We start from the raw sequence: 15,115 nt of genomic DNA, 5'->3' as shown, positions 1-15,115 counted from the left end.
AAAAAAAAAAAAAAAAAAAAAAAGATAATCCTGAAAAATAAATTATACTTTGTTTATAAGACATGTCCGAAGATGGGAACCTAGAAAGGTTAAAAGGAATTTAAAAAAAAGAAAGGTTATATGAAGCAAATATTAATCAAAAGAGAGCTGATGTTGCCATATTCATATTAAAAAACAGACTAAGAACTAAGAATAAAAATCATTATTTGTAATACAGATGCTCATAATACACTAATAGGAGGTTTAATTCACAAGGAAAGTAAATCAATTTTAAACACCTATACACCTAATAAAATGGCCTCAAAATATACAAAGTTAAAACTGATTGAATTACAGGGAAAATTACAGAATATTTTAAAAACAACTTTGACTTAACAGACATATAAAATTCTGCATCCGGAATTAGAATACACATTCTCGAGTGCAAATAATTTACACAATAGTTCCAGTTTTAGATCATGAATCATTCTTTAAAAATTTCAAGAATGAGTATTATATAACCATGTACTCTAACTACAACACAATTAAGTTTAAAGATTGTCTAAATACAAAAAAGTTTCTAAATATTTGGGAATTAAAAGCCATTCTTCTAAATAATTTGTGAGAAAATATACCAGAAATTTAAAAATATCTAGCATGATAAGAATATTATATATTAGGCCAGGAATAGTGGCTCACATCTGTAATCCCAGCAAGATCCCCACCTCTACAAAACAAATGTGTGTGTGTGTATGTGTGTGTGTACACATGAAAACTGTGCAATACAAGTAGTGCTTTGAGGGAAATTTATAGCCTTATGTTATTTGTGTGTGTGTGTGTGTGTGTGTGTGTGTGTGTGTGTGACACATCCTTGCTCTAGTGCCCAGGCTGGAGTGCAGTACAGTACAGTGCAGTGCAGTACAGTGCAGTGATAGGATCTCTGCTCACTGCAACTTCTGCCTCTGGGGTTCAAGTGATTCCTGTGCCTCAGCCTCTTGAGTATCTGGGATTACAGATGCACAATACCACTCACAGCTAATTTTTGTATTTTTAGTAGAGATGGGGTTTCACCATGTTGGCAAGGCTGGTGTCAAACTCCTGGCCTCAAGTGATTCACCTGCCTCGGTCTCCCAGAGTGCTGGGATTACAGGCGTGAGCACCCACTGCAGCCAGCTGCCTTATGTTCTTAAGTTAGAAAAGAAAAAAATAATTTCAGAAGTAATGGTTTTAAGGTCAAAGTTATTAATTTTGAAAAAGGACTACAAAATAAAGTCAGGGGAACCAGAAGAAAATAGACAATATAGATGTGAACAGAAATCAAGGAAACAGAAAACAAAAGTAATAGGAAGAATCAAAGGCAAAGGTTGGTTCTTTGAAAAGACTAGAAAATCGGGAAAACTTCAAGTTACATTAAATAATAAATACTACTAGGAAAGAAAAAGAGGATATAATAAACCAGAGACGTAAAAAAGAGAGACTTAGCAATAGCTGTATACCAATATATTTGAAAATTTAAATGAAACATAAATTCTTTAAAAATACGTATGTTGGGAATGTCACAGTGGAGTAATAAAAATTTTTTAAAAGATGTGGAAAAAATATATATATATAGCTTACCAAATATACTCAAAAAGAAATAACTGAATGAATAATCTTACAGTTATTAAAGAAATCAAAAGTTGCAGTTAAAGTGTTTTTCTACATCAGATGAGAATACCTCCCGGCTAACAGAAAAATTTAAAAAATAAAATATATCTGGATCTCTTTCTACAAAGAAATAATTATATTCAAACTAAATCTTATAGCCGTCTACATTCTCTCCAAAAACTTTTCTCTCATTGCACTTCAATTCTTGAATTCTGTGACTAAGAAAGCATTAACACTGTATAAAAAAGCATGTAATACCTCCTAACCACCCTTGTTTTTAAGATGGGGGTCTCACTGTGTTGTCCAGGTTGGTCTCAAACTTCTGGGCTCAAGTGATCCTCCCTCCTGAGCAGCTGGGACTACAGGCAGGAGCCACTGAGCCAGGCCAGCCATACATTTTTGAAAGTTTGCAGAAAAAAAGAAGCTTTCAAAAGCACATTGAAGTGGTGAAAGTTAAAAATTACAATAATGAGGCCGGGCGCGGTGGCTCAGGCCTGTAATCCCAGCACTTTGGGAGGCCGAGGCGGCTGGATCACGAGGTCAAGAGATCGAGACCATCCTGGTCAACATGGTGAAACCCTGTCTCTACTAAAAATACAAACATTAGCTGGGCATGGTGGCGTGTGCCTGTAATCCCAGCTACTCAGGAGGCTGAGGCAGGAGAATTGCCTGAACCCAGGAGGCGGAGGTTGCGGTGAGCCGAGATCGCGCCATTGCACTCCAGCCTGGGTAACATGAGTGAAACTCTGTCTCAAAAAAAAAAAAAAAAAAAAATTACAATAATGAACTAACATAAAAGCACCTGCTCTGTGACAAACACTGCCCATATTTACTATCTTATTTCATCCTTAGAACAATTTTATAAGAACCAGACTTACAGTTTCAGTAGTTTGCCCAAAGTCCCTCAGGTCATAAGTGTACAGTCCAGATCCAAAACCCTAGTCTGTATAAACTCATTCATCTATTTGCTAGTACTTATTGATCAGTCAATAAATTCAGTCATCTCCTCACAATGAAGCCAATTCGTTCTGCTTCACATCTCTACCATAAGCATCCATTAAGTTTTCTGGAGTCAGGGTGCTCAATCTGGGCCAGCAGACCCCACAATAAATTCATGTTAATTGTTATGAGGGAAAAAACAGACTCTTAACGATTATCCTTTGCTGTGAAAAAAAAATCTGTTAATAGTTCCAAAAAGAAAAGAGTTAACTTTTTGAAATCCATTAAGGATGTGTTCTAAGTGTGAATAAAAATCATTTGATAAAGTTCAAATACAAAACTAGCAACAACTGAATAAATGCCATTTTGTAATTCTCTTCTTCACAAGAGGGCCAGAAGTCAGCAAACTATGGCCAAACTAACATTAGATGCATGTTTTTGTCAAGCGTTATTAGAAGACAGCCATTTGTTTTGGTATTGTCTACAGCTGCTTTTGTGCAACAATGGCAGAGTTGAGTATCTGTGATGGGATCATTGGTTCACAAAGCCAAAAATATTTACTCTCTGGCCTTTTACAGAAAAAAGCACTAGACAACCCAAAGGTAGGATTTGCATAAATGTGTAATTCACTCATTTTTGATAAAGAGTGGTAAATATCTTGTCTCTAGGCTATAATATAAAAATGCCAGAAACTTGGTTTTTACCTTGAAGGTTTTCCTTCTGCAACAAAGAATTGAGTTGATTCATAGAGTTAAAGACGAGAATGGACTCCACAGATGCTCTGTATCGCCCAGAATGCTCACTGCCAGCATTCAGCCCCAGGCTTTGAATCCCTTGGCTGGCATCCATCCCTTCTAGGAGTGGAAGCTCATGAGGAAGAAAATTGGTAACTATGCTATGAAGAGTCGGCTCCTGAGAATCTGGATCTAGTAACCAGCATGCCACCTGAATAAGAGCAATGAGAATATTTTCCTGATTTTTTTCAAAGACACTTTTGTACCTTTAAATTACAAGGGAAAAAAAGAAAGCTCATTTCTAAGCTCACTCATTTTCATTTAATATTTATTCAGCGGTCTTCCCGAGAAAGGAAAAGAAAAGAATAATTATAAAAGGACTCATTTTTGGTAGCAATAACAGCAGTAGCTTTCAAAGAAACAAAAGCTGTAACTATTCCATTACTACAATGGTTGACCGATCCAGTTCAGCAGTAGGCCTGAAAAACAAGTGCGTCTCAGCAAATTCAAACCATGTGTCTGAAAATCTAGATGGACTCCTCCACTAAGGCTAATTTGGGTTAAGCTACCGTAATAAAGATGGGCCTATGAGGTTTTAGGTATATTTAGTTCTTTCAACATCAAAAGAAGTGAGGCATAATAAGTGTTTTACTGTTAAAAGTTTATACACAGAGTTTCAGAAAGCCTCTAGACTTTCCCCTCAGGATGGGGGTCTGTCACCAGGACCATCCAATTATTCATTTGATTGCTATTTTCAGCTTCCCCATGAGACTAGGAGACCTGTAGTTTCTAATACTAGATTAAGCAGATCATTAACTGGATTGGAATAAGAGAATCTAAGCCCTGTTCATAATTCTGACAATTACTTTACTATGTGTCTCAGTTACTTCTTTTGTAGGTTAAGAATAAAGTTTTATAGGGGAATATTAAATGAAATAGTCTGATGTAAAAGTTAACATGTTTCTTAACTGAGTCATCATTATGAAGAGTTCGTCATACTTTGCTATTATAAAGGAAAGTTCTCAGGAGCCAGTAAGGAGATTTGCCTCTATGCTAAATGGCCACCAACTACAATCCTTTTTGACATTTTGTTCACACACTTTTCCAATTTTCTGCCTGCACCCTCATGAAGATTTAAAACATCCTGCTATCATAGACCTAAAGCTAACTGTTCTCACATCACTTCCAATTTACTATTAGAAAACTTAGAACTTATGACCCAAATTAAAAATCTCTGAGGAAAGACATAAACTTTAGGGCTCAGAATTTGTGACATCTCTGTGTTTATCTACACAGAGGTATTTGGTGCATGAAATTTTATTCTGGGTAGATGAGGTTACTGAATGAATAAATGACTACTCTAAAGACTTAAGCTGCATCATTGAAGCCAAGTAAATACCAATTCACTTAAGAATTAACACTAAAAATGTTAAGTATATAAAAATTAAATAAGACATAGAACCTTTGGATCTTCATAACTTTGCTCCAAGGAGATGCCACAAGAAAGAAGAAGAATTTTATAGCTCTGGATGAAGTCATAGATGACAACGGTACATTCCTCATCAGATTCCTTCTGCAAGCAAGATTGAAGGTGCCAAATCCTGTCTTTCAAAGTCAGGCTTGGATCAAGAGAAGGTGGAACCAAACTGGCACTAATTTCTTTAAACAAACAACAACAAAAAAAGTCAAAAATTACATCAATTCATTTGAAGCAGCAATCTTTAGTAGAAAGACTGAAAAAGACTCAGAAGCCTAAGGGTCTGGTTCCATGTAATTCAGCATCTTATCCAGGTCATATCAGCTATGTAGATGAAGTGCTTCATAATCTAAAAATTATGGTTTGGGCTAAAAGATTTTTAGTCCTCTACTTAATTAGGTGGGAGAAAGTACAAAACATTAATACTTCTAAAAACAAAATTATATTTTCTAGAATGAGGAGTTAAAGACAGGAAAAGTATTTGGAAATAAATTTTAAAGACAGATTCAGTATGAACATATACTATTCTATCAAAAATAAAAAAAGTTTAAGTAACTACTTACCCCAACATATCTTCCTGCAAAACAACTGAAAACATTTCATGGTTACTAAGGAACAGACACTATACAGCATCCTTTAAAATGTCTCCTTATTAATTTTGCTCCTGTCCAAAACCAACCTATCAGCTCACAGTCAGATCACAGGGTATTTCCAGATTACATCCTTTCGATTCCAAAGACTTCTCCAAAGTGTATATGATTCAACTACTATAGATCTCTGGCTCAACATTCCCTCTAGATGAGTTTCAGACCCATTCAGTGGGAGGACAAAAGACTGAAAAGAAATTGCCATAGTTTAGTCTTCAAAAGCAAACCCTGAAGGTGGCAAGACGTTCCCTGAGGCCTCACTGCCCCGTCAGAGGAAAAGCCCATAGCATTTATAGCCTTGTGTGACAGGCAGGGAGAAGTAAGGAAGTGCTTCTTAAAACATTAATTCCAGTTAATATATGCAATAATGTACATGCTAGCTGCTCTCCAAAAAATTACAATTTTTGCTAGGCACAGTGGCTCACACCTGTAATCCCAGCACTTTGGAAGGCCAAGGCAGGCAGATCACCTGAGGTCAGGAGTTCAGTGTGACCAACACAGTAAAACCCTGTCTCTACTAAAAAAAAATACAAAATTACCCAGGAGTGGTGACACATGTTTGTAATTCCAGCTACTTGGGAGGTTGAGGCAGGAGAATCGCTTGAAACCAGGAGGTGGAGGTTGCTGTGAGCCAAGATTGTGCCATTGCACTCCAGCCTGGGCAACAAGAGCAAAACTCTGTCTCAAAAACAAAAACAAAAACCAAAAAAACACAATTTTTTTAAATTCTAAAAGTTAATCCTAGGTAAATATCAGGAAACTATTCTCAAAAAAACAAGACAAAAACCAAGATCACGACCCTAATAAACGTTACATTAATTATATAGTGACTTAGTCAAATACTCATTACTTACCAGAATGCTTTTGTTCCTTCTGCAATGAAAAATAATAGGCATCCCTTCCACCCCAGCATACTGCTAGTCCAACCACCAAGATGTCATCACAGCCTTTAACAGGAAATCCATAATCTCTAATAGGAGTTTCCTGAGGTGAGCTAGCTAAATAAAATGAAAGTGAAATAGTTAAAAATCTCTAAAAATAAAGGTATTATATAAATTGTTAAAACACTTATAATAAAAAAAACTATCTTTGATAGGCAAAATTTCCAGATCTTAAAATAGGCATTATTTGGACAGTCATTTTAAGTGTATGTAAGATCTCTCCAGGCTTCCCATCAATTAAGATAACTGTCACTATGAAAAAGCTACCAAAGATTTGTTAAAATAAATCTATAATGATGACTAAATGGGTATTAACTTAAAAAAAGAAAGGCTGCATTTCAAATTTTAGAAATCAAGCAAAAATAAAGATCATTTGTATACTATAAAAACTTTGCAGCAAATTCAGCAATTCTTAACTAAGAAATTCCAGAAAAATAATGTTATTCCTTAGTGAAGAAGTATAATTTTGTATCTAGAGTCAACATTTTTTTCTAAAATAATGTATCTCCAATTTTATAAAGGTCAAGAATCAGTCTGTCTTATTGATAATTATATCCCTAGTATCAGGAAAAAACTGGCATATAGGAACCTAGTACATGTGTCTTAAATTCAGGTGAACTTTTTTTGTTTTTTTGGAGACACAGTTTTGCTCTTGTTGCCCAGGCTGGAGTGCAATGCTGCGATCTCGGCTCACCACAGCCTCTGCCTCCTGGGTTCAAGCGATCCTCCTGCCTCAGCCTCCCAAGTGGCTGGGATTTCAAGCTTGCACCACCACACCTGGCCTCTGCCTCCTGGGTTCAAGTGATTCTCCTGCCTCAGCCTCCTGAGTAGCTGGGATTACAGGCATGCACCACCACGCCTGGCTAATTTTATTTTTTTTAGTAGAGACAGGGTTTCTCCATGTTGGTCAGGCTGGTCTTGAACTCCCGACTTCAGGTGATCCGCCCACTTTGGGCTTCCAAAGTGCTGGGATTATAGGCATGAGCCACTGCACCTGGCCTTAGGTAAACTTTTTAAATCTCTCTAGCCTCTATTATATAGCCTGATGCAGAAAATGTGCTCCATTGTTTGTTGCATGAAAAATGGAAAGTGTTATTCAACACTAAAAGTACATAAAAGTTGTGGCTAAACCATCTGCCCCATGAATTGAAGATCAGACAAATACTCAAACCTTTATGAACAAATTAACTCATAAAATACTGAAGTTTAATAAATCTAATCAAGCATCTGATTTCCACAGCAGGTTTTCAAGCTGACTATAAGTAGTCACCATGATCCAGAATGCAGAGTTCATGCAATAAAACAGGACTATACATAGCCTTACTTGACCAAAAGGTTCAACTCTCTCAACACCTGCAAGAGCTCTGCAAGGTTTTGGAAGCAACATTTCAGTAAACAATTCATGACTATCAATGGAGGTCTAAGTTCTACTTGAGATAAGTCTTGGAAAATGTAGCTAATGTACACTGTGAAGAACATAGTTCCTATTAGCAATGTACTTTTGTAATTACATAAGCAAACAAGAATATTATAATTCAACAGAAAATAATTCATGAAGCCAGGCGCAGTGGCTCACACCTGTAATCCCAGCACTCTGAGAGGCCAACATGGGCAGATCACTTGAGGTCAGGAGTTTGAGACCACCCTGGCCAACATGATGAAACCCAATCTGTACTAAAAATACAAAAATTAGCTGGACATGGTACACATGCCTGTACTTCCAGCTACTTGGGAGGCTGAGGCAGGAGAATCCCTTGAACCCGGAAGACAGAGGTTGCAGTAAGCCAAGATCGAGATCATGCCACTGTACTCCAGCATGGGCAATGCAGCAAGACTCCATCTCAAAAAGAAAAAAAAAAAAAAAAAAAAGAAAGAAAAAGAAAATAATTCATGAGCACTGATGATTAATAAAAACCATTATGTTACAACACTAATATACCATAAAAGAAATGTCACATTCATATTCAAAATAAATATTGTCTTTATTTTGTAAACTTTTATTCTACTATATATTACATGTACTTCTTATACTGGAGGGCAACTACCATTATTAATTTAGGTGTGCTGAATAAATAAGGCTGTTCTACACATAAATCCACAGAGGAAATACATACTACAATTTGAATAGATTATATCTAACACTGAGAAATCTAAATCTTATCTCAGTCTACTGACTAGTTCATAAATGTGAAAAAAATAAAAATAAAATCTTACCTTGCTTAAACCTACCACCAATAGTAGCAGTTTTAGAAGATGTTAAACTTCTAATCTTTTCACAAGCCAGTGAGATGGAAAATTGCTTTTTGCATCGCCACTCTTTAATGAATGTTTGAAAAAGATTTCGGTCACTTGCTACATCAATTATGGCCAAACTTTCTGAACTGCTTGAGGCTGGAGTTAACTGTAATCCATCCTGTGATAACTGAAGTGAAAAGCTTATATCACTAGTAGGGCTGTTGTCTTTGAACCCATTTCTCTCTGGACTTAAATCGTGGTTTTTAATATCTGAAGGTGAGCCAAGTAAATAACTTTCACCAGGTTGTAAAACATTATTAATTTTCCGAAGGTTTACAGGTGTTTCAAGAATCCCCGGAAATGTCAGCTTAGAAGCAGATGTTGGAATAGGTGTAGGAGGAATGAGACCATTATCATCAACTATACAGCGTTCTTTATGAGGTAAGAGGGATGAGGTTTCACCATGATTGGCATTATTTTCTGGCACCTCAATCTTATTTTTTACTTCATTATTAGAAGAAAATGAAATTTCCTGCACTTGATTTGTCTCCAAGTTTGAAATAACTTCTTGTTCTTCATTTAACTCCGTATTTTTTCCATTCAAACTAGACAAGTTTATAGTCATTTTTAGCTTTTCATTTTCTAGAGGACTGGACACTTTATCTAAAATCATTTGCAGTCCTGGACTTAGATCAAATGATGCCCCTGACCACATGAATGAATTACTTTGCCTGGTCCCAGTTAATTTTGATTTTTCAGCCCTTTCATCTTGATCTCCTCCATCTTGATCACCTTGGTGGTGCTCATCAAGTACTGGATCACTCAGTTCTAATGCTCTAGGAGATACTACAGTACGATGTTTCTCTTGTACAGGAAATATATCTGCACTGTCCAAAGCTTCAACCATATGAACAGAATCCATTTCTGAAAATATAATAGATTCATCATTGGAAAAAGTCAACTGCTGGTGGATGTCTTGATTGTCATTTACATTTGATTTTTTAATTAGGTCTTCTTGTTGTAGACACAGAGAATCACTAAAATGGTTTGATGTTACTTCTGAAGGAAGGGTTTTTTTTGTTTGCACATCAGGTAGTTGTTCTTTTACTAGATAGTCATCACTGAAACTGTCAAATAGTAAACTATCACTCATATTCAAACTTGTTTCAGGAACTGGAAGACATTCTCCTTCTATACCAGTGGGAGTTCTCTTTTGGGGAACCAGAGGTGTAACTGGTTTCACAGTTTCTTGTGTTTGATAAACTTGAAGAAAACTATTTAATTGGGAATCAGTAACAGAAAGTTCATTCTTTTTAAAACAAAGACCATTTTCCTCCAATAGTATCGGAGAATGAAAAATTGGGCTTTCTGGAGTCAGGATCTCAACCCCATGTGAATCAGTGCTTTGTTTCATAGGACCCACAGTCTTAAGGTCCAAATGATCTATCTTTTTCACTCCTAAAGGATGCTGTTCAGCAGGAAAAGTAATGTGACACTCATTCTGAAAAGAGTTCATCGAGTTCTGTTTGACTAAGCTCTTCTGCATTATCCCTGCTGCCAGGCTGGTGTCCTCTGCTCCTAGTTTGGCACTTTCAGTTGCCATCTGTTGTATTATTTTCTCTGACTGAGAATCCAGGTAGAAACTATCTTCAAAATCACAGAGGACTAAACCTGAGTCCGCAGCATTATTTTTAGTTTTGTTTGTTGTATAATCACCTGTTTTTTCTTGTAGTCTAGAAATATTTAGAAAATTCTCATGCTGGCCTCCTGATTTGCTAAGTGCTCCAGCTGATAGAAATACTCCACTGGGTATCTCGGTTCTGCTTATATCATCTCCTAATGCCTGAAAATGACTTGGATTATTTTCCTCTGTATTAAGCTTTATCCTTTCACAATTGACAGTCGTAACATTTAAGTCTCCATTTATATAACTCCTGACTGCCTCAAAGGGCATTTGTTTCTCTATTATATTTTTCTGTTTGGTAAAAGTGCTTGTCTGTTCATTAGATTGCTTTGGAGGGTACCGGTTAATAGGATGGGTGTCATGGTGTTTCACATAAACATTCTGGTTTTTTGAATCATTTTGTATCAGCACTTCATTTATTTTTTCCACCTCAACACCTTCGCCTCTGCCTTTTTCACTAACCACACTAGTGGCCTGACAGGTCCCATTTTTACTCTGAGATCCTGAGACGAAATGTTCCACAAAATTATCATTAGTTAGTGAACAGCTTTGCTTTATTTGTAACGCGAATGATGTTTTGTCATCTTTTCCCACACCACTCAAATATATGTTTTTAGCAAATGGCCCTGAACTTCTACATTCTGTATTCTTCTCATCTAAGCTAAACGAGTCTTCACAAAGCATAGAATTAGACAGAGTCTGTCCTTGTAAATTGATTCTACATGCTCCAGAGACTTTCAGGGGGCTGCTGTGCCTGGATTGCTTTAGACGCTTTCTGTGTTTCCAAGATAGAAATTTTCTACTCATCTTTTCTGAACTGAAATTCAAAGGTGCCTTTTTTGTTTTCTCTGAAAAAGTCTGGACAACTTTCTTAATGCTTGTTTCCCCCTCATTCTGAGAGGCTCCTGGCTTCTCTTTATTTATATCCAAAGAAGTCTGTTTTCTTGCTCTGAAAATGGAATGTCTCTGATGTTCTTGATTCCTATTCTGGAAATTACAATTAAAGAAACTTGTATGCTCTCTACTTTTATTTAAGTCTTGCACTATATTTGGTGAATGCTTAATATAAGAATCAATAAATATTGTGTTATTTTTGTTCTTTGATGTTAATTTTTTATAAGAACTCTTAGTTTGGGATATAAATGTGTGTTCCTTTACTTCTGACTCACTATGAGTCAATGAACATGTACTAGAATATGCATATGGATTCCATTGCACTCCCATTTCAACTAGGTCCTGCTGCAGAATCATTCTGGCTTCTTCCACTATAAGGGCTGCTGCTTCCCGTTCAGTTAAACCTTTTCTGCCAGTCACCCAGATAGTTCGCATATTCCGACGTTCTTCAACTGCTTCCTCTTCCTCATCCACTGCCTTCCGGGCACTACACAAGGAGATGGGAAAAGACAGAATGAATTCATTCATTCGTACAGCAAATATTTATTAAACATTCAATCTGAGCTGTTCTAGGAACTGAAAAATAACAATGAAAAAGAGAGAGAGATGTATCTGCTCTTACGGCACTTACATTCCAGCTGGGGAATTCAGAAAATAAACAACAGTTTAAAGTGCATTCTATATTAACTGGTGATAAGGGTTGTATACAAAAATGAGGCACAAGAAAGGAGTGGGTAGTTCTGTAGTTTTTAAATGGCATAATCAAGGAAGGCTTCGCTAAGACAGATTCTTTAAGTAGAAGCCTTTAAAAAAGTGAGGGCCATAAAGCATTCATTGAAAAACATCCAGCCAGGTGCTGTAGCTCATGCCTATAATCCCAGCACTCTGGGAGGCTGAGGAAGGTGAATCACTTGAGGCCAGGAGTTCGAGACCAGCCTGGCCAACATGGTGAAACCCAGTCTCTACTAAAAATACAAAAAAAGCAGCTGGGCGTGGTAGCAGGCACCTGTAATCCCAGCTGCTTGGGAGGCTGAGGCATGAGAATCACTCAAACCTCGAAGACATTATGGTGAGACAAGATCATGCCATTATACTCCAACCTGGGCGACAGAGCAGTACCCTGTCTCATTTAAAAAAAAAAAAAAAAGCCTGGGCATGGGGTCTCACACCTGTAATCCCAGCACTTTGGGAGGCCAAGGTGAGTGGATCACCTGAGGTCAGGAGTTCGAGACCAGCCTGACCAATATGGTAAAATCCTGTCTCTGCTAAAAATATAAAAATTAGGCAGATGTGGTGGCATGCGTCTGTAGTCCCAGCTACTTGGGAGGCTGAGACAGGAGAATCACTTGAACCTGGGAGGAAGTTGCAGTGAACCAAGATGGTGCCATTGAACACAAAACTGGGCCAAAGAGCCGGACTTTGTCACAAAAAAAAAAAAAGAAAGAAAGAAAGAAAGAAAGCAAGAAAGCAAATCCTTTTACACAATATAAACTCTGGACAAAATATTTGAAGGGACTAGAAAATGAAAAAAGAAAGCAGAAACTGGAGGGGGATTGAGACTTGGAAGAAAGAAATGGCAGTGGGTGAATTTTCACTTTTTACCTGAAGGCAGGGCCCAGTCGGCACCCTGTAGGTTGGCTAAAAACTCAGATAAAACCTGGAGTCCACTGACTGACAGAAGTCAGAAGAGAGCTAAAAGTAACTATATTACTTAGAAATTGAAGACAGTCAAGAACAGATAACTAGAGAACAACAACTCCAAATTCTTCAGATAAACTTTGCCCAAATCTCTGGCTGACCTCTAAACCGTGCAAATGTGGACAGATTTCAAGTGGCCAGTTAAAAATCTAAACCAAGAGTCTTCAACCCTCTAGCTGTAGACCAGTACCAGTCCCCGGCCTGTTAGGAACTGGGCCGCATAGCAGGAGGTGAGCTGCAGGCAAGTGGGCATCGCTGCCTGAGCTCTGCCTCCTGTCAGATCAGCTGCAGCAAACCTTACAGTGAACTGCACATTGCAAGGACTCTAGGTTGTATACTCCTTATAAGAATCTAATTGTTTCATCCTAAAACCAAACCATCTCTACCACCCCACTACCCCCACCTCCACACCACACCTCCACCACCCCCTGGTCTGTGGAAAAATTATCTTCCATGGGGAAGAGATATCCCATCCCTTCCCACACAGGTTAAGGTCTCAGAGCCGGGAGTCAGGTTTAAAATGTGTGTGAGAGAAGAAACACTGAACTGGAAATGAAATTGATGCTTCTATCTAGAACAAACTGTTTAATACCTGAAAATAAAACTGGTTGTTAGTACCTGAAAGTAATGAAATAGGATCTGCCTGAGATTTCATATAGGAGCGAGTTCAAAAAAACAGTGGTAGAAAAAATAATTAAGCTACTCCTTGATTTATATACTGAGTCTAGCCCATTCAGTAAATGGTTATTCAGACATAAACACAGACAAAAAAATAAAATCAAGGAATCTTCTCACAAATTGTTTTGAGGAACTAGCATTCCAAAGAACATTTCAGAGGAATGTATTCTAAAATGTTCTTGCCTAAAGAAAGTGTAAGATGAGCCCCAGATGTATAATGAAATCATATTAAAATTATCAAAATCCATCAAAGCAGAAAGCATTGATACCAAACTTTTGCTCAGTAATTTTTTTTTTTTTTTTTGAGACACAATCTTACTCTGTCACCCAGCCTGGAGTACAGTGGCACTATCAGGGTTCACTGCAGCCTTGATCTCCCAGGCTCAAGCAACCCTCCTGCCTTACACTCCCAAGTAGCTGGGACTACAAGCACATGCCACCACGCCCAGCTATTTTTTTTTTTTTTTTTTTAATTTTAGTAGTAATGAGATCTTGCTCTGTTGCCCAGGCTAGTCTTGAACGCCTATGCTCAAGCAATCAGCCTCAGCCTCCCAAAGTACTGGGATCACAGGTGTGATCCATTGTGCCCAGCCCCACTCAGCCATTCTAGTAGGAATGTTTTTAAGTCATGTATTATTTTTTAAATATACAAAATAAAAAGTAATCCTCAAGGGGAAAAAAGTAGCCATATTTCCTTCCACTTACACCAAGTATATCATAAGATTATTTAAGAGAAAAATACTGTAATACATTATTATTTTAAAATTGACATTTTTTTTTTAAATTTAATAATCCCATGTAGGTAAAGGTATTTTCTTACCTTTTGAAAGGCACAGCATTTTTCAGAATCACCTCCACCTCTGCAATATTTGCTCTAGCAAGGTCTGCCACAGTAAGAAAGCCAGAAGCATAGAGAACCCTGGCTCTCTGAGCATTCAGTAAGGATACCCGAATCAGGTCACACAGCTCCCTCTGGATGCCAAATGTAAGACGCTTCTGAAATTGGGAAAGTAGTAGTTCCATGTTGTGCCAGCCCAGACGGTTGGAAAATACTGTAATCATCCCTAAAACATTCATAGAATATTTGTTGAATTAAAATTTTGTTTTACAGACCAATTCTCCATTTCTTTAGATGTATTTATATTTTGTTTTGTTTTTCCTGCAAAATTGTAAGGTTTAACAAGGCCCAAGCTGTAAGTTAACAAGGGAGCAGACATATATTAAGGGCCTTAACTAATCGGACAATAAATGCACTAAGTTTTATGTCATCTCATTTATTCATCTAATGCCATCTCATTTATTCTTAATCCTGAAGTTAACAAAAGAAAACTGAGGCAGAGCACAAAACAAGAAGCCCTCACCCTAATTCATTCCTCTCTCTCTCTTAAGCAAAAGAGAACTCTTTAAAAACCTGTGAGGGACTCTTTCCACCTAGAGGAAAACAAGAGAGTTGGTTTAAATATTCAATTGCTGAGAGAACTAGAAAGGGTTGAGTTCCCACCTGCATTTTCTTCAAAGAAACGTTGCTGATTGCCAGTAACCAGTCACATTTAAAAAAACAA

General features: G+C 37.2%; 1 protein-coding gene across 1 annotated transcript in view; it reads right to left on the bottom strand.

Annotated features, from left to right (window-relative positions):
• Positions 1–15,115, bottom strand: part of LOC108292557 (DNA polymerase theta-like) — a 100,292-nt gene that overhangs the window by 33,382 nt on the left and 51,795 nt on the right. The window contains 5 exon segments of the mRNA XM_017513538.2: positions 3,270–3,510; positions 4,762–4,958; positions 6,278–6,421; positions 8,579–11,664; positions 14,374–14,712. Of these exon segments, the coding sequence (XP_017369027.2) occupies positions 3,270–3,510; positions 4,762–4,958; positions 6,278–6,421; positions 8,579–11,664; positions 14,374–14,712 (4,007 nt within the window).

Source organism: Cebus imitator, unplaced genomic scaffold (genome assembly GCF_001604975.1).
Source record: "Cebus imitator isolate Cc_AM_T3 unplaced genomic scaffold, Cebus_imitator-1.0 Scaffold494, whole genome shotgun sequence".
In the NCBI taxonomy this organism is placed as follows: domain Eukaryota; kingdom Metazoa; phylum Chordata; class Mammalia; order Primates; family Cebidae; genus Cebus; species Cebus imitator.
This window is presented reverse-complemented; position numbering and strand designations above follow the sequence as displayed.